This window comes from Populus euphratica, unplaced genomic scaffold (assembly GCF_000495115.2).
Source record: "Populus euphratica unplaced genomic scaffold, PopEup_1.0 scaffold84.1, whole genome shotgun sequence".
Lineage (NCBI taxonomy): Eukaryota > Viridiplantae > Streptophyta > Magnoliopsida > Malpighiales > Salicaceae > Populus > Populus euphratica.
The window spans coordinates 361765-367886 of record NW_011499964.1 but is presented as its reverse complement, the minus strand read 5'-3'; the positions used below and the strand labels follow the sequence as shown (position 1 = coordinate 367886).

The window sequence follows — 6122 nt, the reverse complement described above, 5'->3', positions numbered from 1 at the left end:
AATGCCGAAGGATCACCCTGGCCCTGGTTTTGTGCTATTAGTAGTGACGTAGCCCGTCGCAAGCATTCATCAGCAGGCACAACCTGGTCCCCAGTGTCTTCTGAAGGTGCTCGATCACTGGAGGTGATAGACCTATAAAGTGGTGCAGAATTGTATCTTGTGAGGGGCTTGAAGAGAATGACTTCTTCCTCCTCTAAGGAAATGGATTTTCCATTCACAACAGGGCTACTTGGTTTCTCCTCAAGGATTACCTTCTCACTTTTTTCTGTTGATTGTAAAATTTGCTGGTTGGGATCTTTCTCTTGAACAACAGTACTAGCAGACCCCATCTTTTCCAACTCTTTCCTGTCTTGAAATTTATTTGATTCAGCAACAGAAAATCTACTTCCAGATTTGTCATAGACGATCCACTTGGGACTACTGTTTGTTCTATCTGCAATCTTCATTGCAGCATCAATGATGCGATTCACACGGTATCGAGTTCCAGTTTCAAAACTGTCTCTGTGTCCCCAATGACTTGTAAAATCTAATGGCACCTGCGAATGAGCTACTGGTGCAAAGCCTCTCAACTCGTAGTCTTCCCAAAGAGCAATACTGTGTGGAGGCTTGACTTCACCACTGTTAATGTCAAACTGATTCAAAAGTTCAAGAAACACTCCAAAGAAATAAGACATAGCACTTGTACTTTTATCATCAGATCCATGTTTTTTGAGTTCATCAAGAATACGCACTAACCACTCCACAAAAACAAGCAAAGCTGGTAAAAGTGGGCAAGAGTCCAACAAATCTGCCTTCAAACATCTATCAGTAAGACGTCCCATGAAAATGAATGAAGCAGCCACTGCAGCTTGTATTAATGCAATTTGATGGACTTCAGTTTTACCCTTTGAATCTTTTTCATCTGGGATATTTATTAGATTCTCAATGACAAAGATGAGTAATGAGATAAATTGAAGGGTTCTAAAAGGACCACTCCTGGCTGAATTCATATGCTGATATGACTCCATTGCAGCTTTTAACGTTGCATCATCTAGTGCCATCAACACATCCAGCTCTTTAATAGTAGATGCAAAAGTACAAGGAAAGTCCTCAAAACTGCCACAAATTGAAAAGCAATTAGTATTGTATACAACCATCTTTTGTTTAGAAAGGAGTTCAGAACAAGATAACTTTAAAAAGCAGTTAACAAAATTTAAGCTCAGTATGACATAGTGGAAGCGGTACTTCCAGAATGCATATGATAAAAACATGAATTAGTAATGTGACAGCATATTTCAGAAGGATGCCTCCTAAATCATGTTGCATAAGGATAACAGTTTTAGTTTTGCTGTCAAAAATTCCAAACATAAACATTATTCTGCTGGCACAGAATTTATGGTAATTGCTTGATAAAAAAATTCATGCACCTTATGACTTTGAGAATCCACTAAAAGATCATTACATCTCAGAAGCTCAACACAAGATGAACATTCAATTTCAGAAAAGATGATAATAGAACAATTATCAAGGAGACCACCCAGGATAGTGAATGCTATACCAATTAACGTATCAAGCATTCTACCAACATAGTGAAAATTACTGTAGGAACCAGAAGGCATTATAGCACATACTACGTATAACAGAAATTGAGAAAAAAACATAAAACATTATTGCATAATTAAATCTAGAAGAGAACGCTAAAATTGTTTGGTAGAAACAAAATGTGCTTCAAGGATTACCTGGATTTTATGAAGAAGAAACTTATTGTTCTAATGATTAGAGGCCATAAATGTGTCTCCCTTGAGCCTTCATCTTCAGCTTTCAAAGGCTTGCAATTCGAAAAATCATTAGTGGATTGTGCTTCAGTACAGACGCTACTTTCAGATGGTCGTAAGAAATCAAAGCAGGCCTCACTAGAAAGGTAATGTAAATGAGATGACCTGTTCTGGAAAACCACAAAATCAACTGAGAACTGCCAAAGAAAAAAAATGGCAGCACAGCAATCTGTTGGTGATAGCATTTATACAAGAGAGAGAGCTGGAACATGAGCTGGAGTCTTACTCTTTCAAACAGTAAAATAAGGTTATTCCATGCATCAGGGAAAGGATCTTTAACAGCTAAACTTCTTATGCAGTGGTACAAAGCCAGGAACTCATCACCGACATATGTTGCCAACACTGCCAACTGAAAATTGAACATATTTGGTTATGTGCTATATATACGAAACCAGGATAGTAGGTTTTAAAAGCATGCAAAGTTATAAAAGTCATTCTCATGACTGAGGACCTTTCATAAGTTTCTCTGCTGATATCATAATAAGGAAGAAGCTTGAGAATACCTGATTTTGGGGGTTTCCACTGTCGGGCCAAATTAATGTTGCTTCCAAGTAATGAGCAACTGCAACTGACCACTTGTGGTTCTGTGTGTCAGATTTTTCACATTGTTCTCTGTATCTAGCAAGATCTCCCAGACAAACTAAAAAGCGATGGCATAAAAATTGTAGTTTCTGCATTTTGTTGGGCTCAGGGGAAGCAGAATTGCCACCACTTCTATGGAAGGAAAAATCCTCTGGGAGACCATAATATCTTTTGATTTTGAAGATAAGATTTTGATAAAATTCAGTTGCTTCAGACAGAAATGATTTAAATCCATCAACATGGTTGTCACTGCTTCTCTGTGCAGCCATCTTACTTTGTGGTGTCACAAACGTTATAGTCTCCCTGTCAGCAGAAAATTTCTTTATTCGTTTACGAAATTCATCAATATGTCTATAGTGAAGCTTCCACAGAGAATATTCAGTATCTTGAAGCTCCTCCAGTCTGTGATCACTGAGAATTAATTTCTCATAACTAGAGCATATTTTTCGATACAAGTCTTGAACATTGGAGTATAAAAGACCTCTCGTATGGACTAGTGTCCACAGCTGTTTTTCTAAATGAGGAACCTAAACCACAAAATTTCAAGAGTCAAGACTTGAAGAACAGGAATTTCATTGTTAAGGAAGAAGAATCACAGAATTGAAGCTACAGAATTTACCTCAGCAAGAAGACGTGGTTTTTCTTTCTGATCCTTAAGAAGTGAATTAGTATCCATGACTGGAGTGGAAAAAAGCTTTTCTGACCTGTCATTTTCCAGACAACATAATGTAAGTGAAAACTAAACCCCAAATTCCAATTTCAAAGATATGATTATATCCTAGATAAATCTTCATATTCATGGATTTTAGTCATCACATACAAAATATCAAAGCTCGTGATATTTAGTAATGATAAAGCTCGAGCAAATGCCCCCGATGAATTCAACTAACAAGCGTTGCTTCCTAAGTATTGACTACGAAAACATAAAACAGAAGTAAACTTTTCCTAAAGTACTCCAAGATAATTCTAAGAGGAACTAAAATCAAATGATGAAGAAATCAATCATTTGATAAAGCCAAAAAAAGGGGAACCGCCACAAAATAATGCCCATTGATACCATGTTATGTGATGATTAGCCAAAATCAAAAACAAAAAACAAAACACATTCTCAATAACAGGCAACATGGACTCGAAGAAAAACCTAAGAAGACATTTTAAAAGCACTCAAACTAGCTTAAAAATGGGAAGAATCTTTCTGAAAATGCTGTCAAGTGATCTGATTTCAACAGTACTTAAAGTCGAATTAAACTCCTGCAGTAAAATTTTGAAACAATCCAAAGTCAAAACAACATGTAACCTCCCTAAAAGAACTTGACGAGGCATATCACCCCCAAAAATCAACAAGCAATCAAGTATCAAATGAACTATACTAAAATTAAAAACTATAAACAGTGCAGTTGCAGAATACAAGTAAAATCCAGCCTTTTTAAGCATATAACCATTAAAAAAATGATCGTCAACCTCACAATTGAAGTCTGAAAGCAAGCATTATGCAACTCTAAAAGTGAGAACTGCTCAATTAATTGATGCCAACAAGTTGTAGACTTTAAGCAACCAGTCAGTTTAACGAAGAATTTTCCAACAGTACACTTCAAGAGAATTAAAGTGAAGACAAAAACTCATAAAACATGAATCAGGGAATTCTATAAGGGCACAAACCAAATTCACACAAATCAGAGTTGAACAGCAGAAGAAACAGTAAATGAAACCCACTTGAAATCAAGAAACTTGGACAGAAACAAGCATAAAAGCTATGATATTTAATGATCATAAAAAGAAGGGGAAGAACTGTACTTGAAAAAGAAAAAGAAAAAGAAAAAAAGACAGTACCTGAGGAAATTAAAGAGTCAAAAACTAATAAAAGAAAAATTCCATCAAGTAGGAACCAGTGTTTGTAGTAGAAACTAGTAGAAACCAAGACAAAAACAGCCAGCCAACCAAAAGTGCACAGCTTTGAGAGAGAGAAGCGCCGGGATTGGAAGAAGCAAGAAGAGTAGCCACCTGGTACTGGTTCAGTTGTGAAACAGACAAAGTAAGAGGTGGCTGATCATTTATAAGACCGTCTTTGATAGCACTACTTTCATTTTTCAACTAGCTCTCTAATACTTTATTTATGAATCAACTGTAATTTTAAAGTTTTTTTAAAAAAATTTAGTTATAAATTATTATTTTTATATAATTTTGATGTGTTTACTTTAAAAATAAATTTAAAAAAATATAAAAATTATTTTAATATATTCTTAAATAAAAAATACTTTAAAAAAACATCAACTTAATTCATTGATTGAAAATTTAGTTCTAAGTAATTTCATCTTTAAAATTAATATCTTAACCTGATCAATCTTGAATAATTTAATACATCAATCTCTTATTAATTTATTTGGTCAAGCATAAATAAGATTTAATTTTGTTAATTTTAAAGATAATTTTTAAAAACATTATCTAGACTATATTTTTTTAATTAAAAAATATATAAAACAATATTATTTTAATATTAATCTAGATAATTCAAATTAATCTAATTAATAAGCAATCAAAAACCTTGGACAAAATCTTACATCCATGTGAAAGTATTCTCAAACCCATATTATATATCAAACTTGCATCTTGATTAAATATGTGTTATTCATATCAAGATTGGTAATTAAATAGTATACAAATATGATTATCTTTAAATTAACTTTTGCTTTATTGTGTTTTAATTTTTTTTTTTACAGAAATTCAATTTTATTACATGTTATGTATGTTTATAGTTCGCAAAAGAATAGTAAAGAAAGGAATAAATAAAAGTGCATGAGAGATCATCATCACCATCATTAGTTTCTCTTGACAAAACACGGAGGACACCTTGCACTCCAAGCTAAATCCATCTTTTTATCTTGAAACTTTGATAAGGTATCAATAATAATAATAATAATAATAATAATAATAAAACCCTCTCATGCTTCATAGCTTGTTCTCATTAGATTGTCCACTGAATCCCATGTTATAGCTTGTTCTCATTAGATTGTCCATTGAATCCTATGTTATGCTCGTTTTCTACTTTTTAATTAAAAAAAAAAGTAAAAGAAACCTAGTGCTCCCTTAATTCAATTCGATGAAGTCATTAAAACAAAAATAAATAAGTTTATGAAATAAATTAACACACTAAGCTAATAATATTAGGTATTTACCTGGAGGAATTTCGAGATGAAAACTCGTGCCAATGTATAAAAAATGTGGCCTTGATGAATGGATAAGGCATGGGGCAACTTAACATGGAGGTTTTGTGAAACTTATATATATATATACAAGTGTGTGGTTTGGTTGGCTTTGTAATTGGCAAGGCTTCGCATTTACAGCCACCTAACTATCTATAAAAGGAAGCCGGTGGGTGGTCATCGGGTCAAGTTTCTTTCAAATGCTAACAAAAGTCAACAAATATACCTAGCCATATGAGAACAAAATACTTGTTAAAGATGAGGACCTTTATTGTCATGTTTTGATGGAGTAGATGAGGACTTTATTAATCTCCCTTGTTGAACATAACCATTGGTAGGTTAGGGCTAAATTACAGGTTTTATCAGATTCAAGAATAAAATTATAGTCTCTCTAAAAAAAATGAAATAATTTAGAGTAGTGCTAAGATTACAAGAGATGATATTTGAAGAGAGAACAAACCCTAGTGTTATAGATTAGTGTCAAGGGCAATAACTATTAGCAGAGTCATATTCACTCAAATTTAGA

General features: G+C 33.6%; 1 protein-coding gene across 4 annotated transcripts in view; it reads right to left on the bottom strand.

Annotated features, from left to right (window-relative positions):
- LOC105138878 (protein SMG7L-like) overlaps positions 1-4439 on the bottom strand; it is a 5859-nt gene extending 1420 nt beyond the window's left edge. Inside the window, exons 1-6 of one of the 4 annotated variants that reach the window (XM_011045096.1) lie at positions 4227-4439; positions 3016-3100; positions 2318-2923; positions 2041-2163; positions 1719-1951; positions 8-1095 (exon numbers count right to left, since the gene is read on the bottom strand). In XM_011045096.1, coding sequence (XP_011043398.1) covers positions 8-1095; positions 1719-1951; positions 2041-2163; positions 2318-2923; positions 3016-3072 — 2107 coding nt within the window. In that variant the 5' untranslated portion in view covers positions 3073-3100; positions 4227-4439. The other 3 variants (XM_011045099.1, XM_011045097.1, XM_011045098.1) reach the window with 3 other exon arrangements.
- Positions 4440-6122: the final 1683 nt, after the last annotated feature.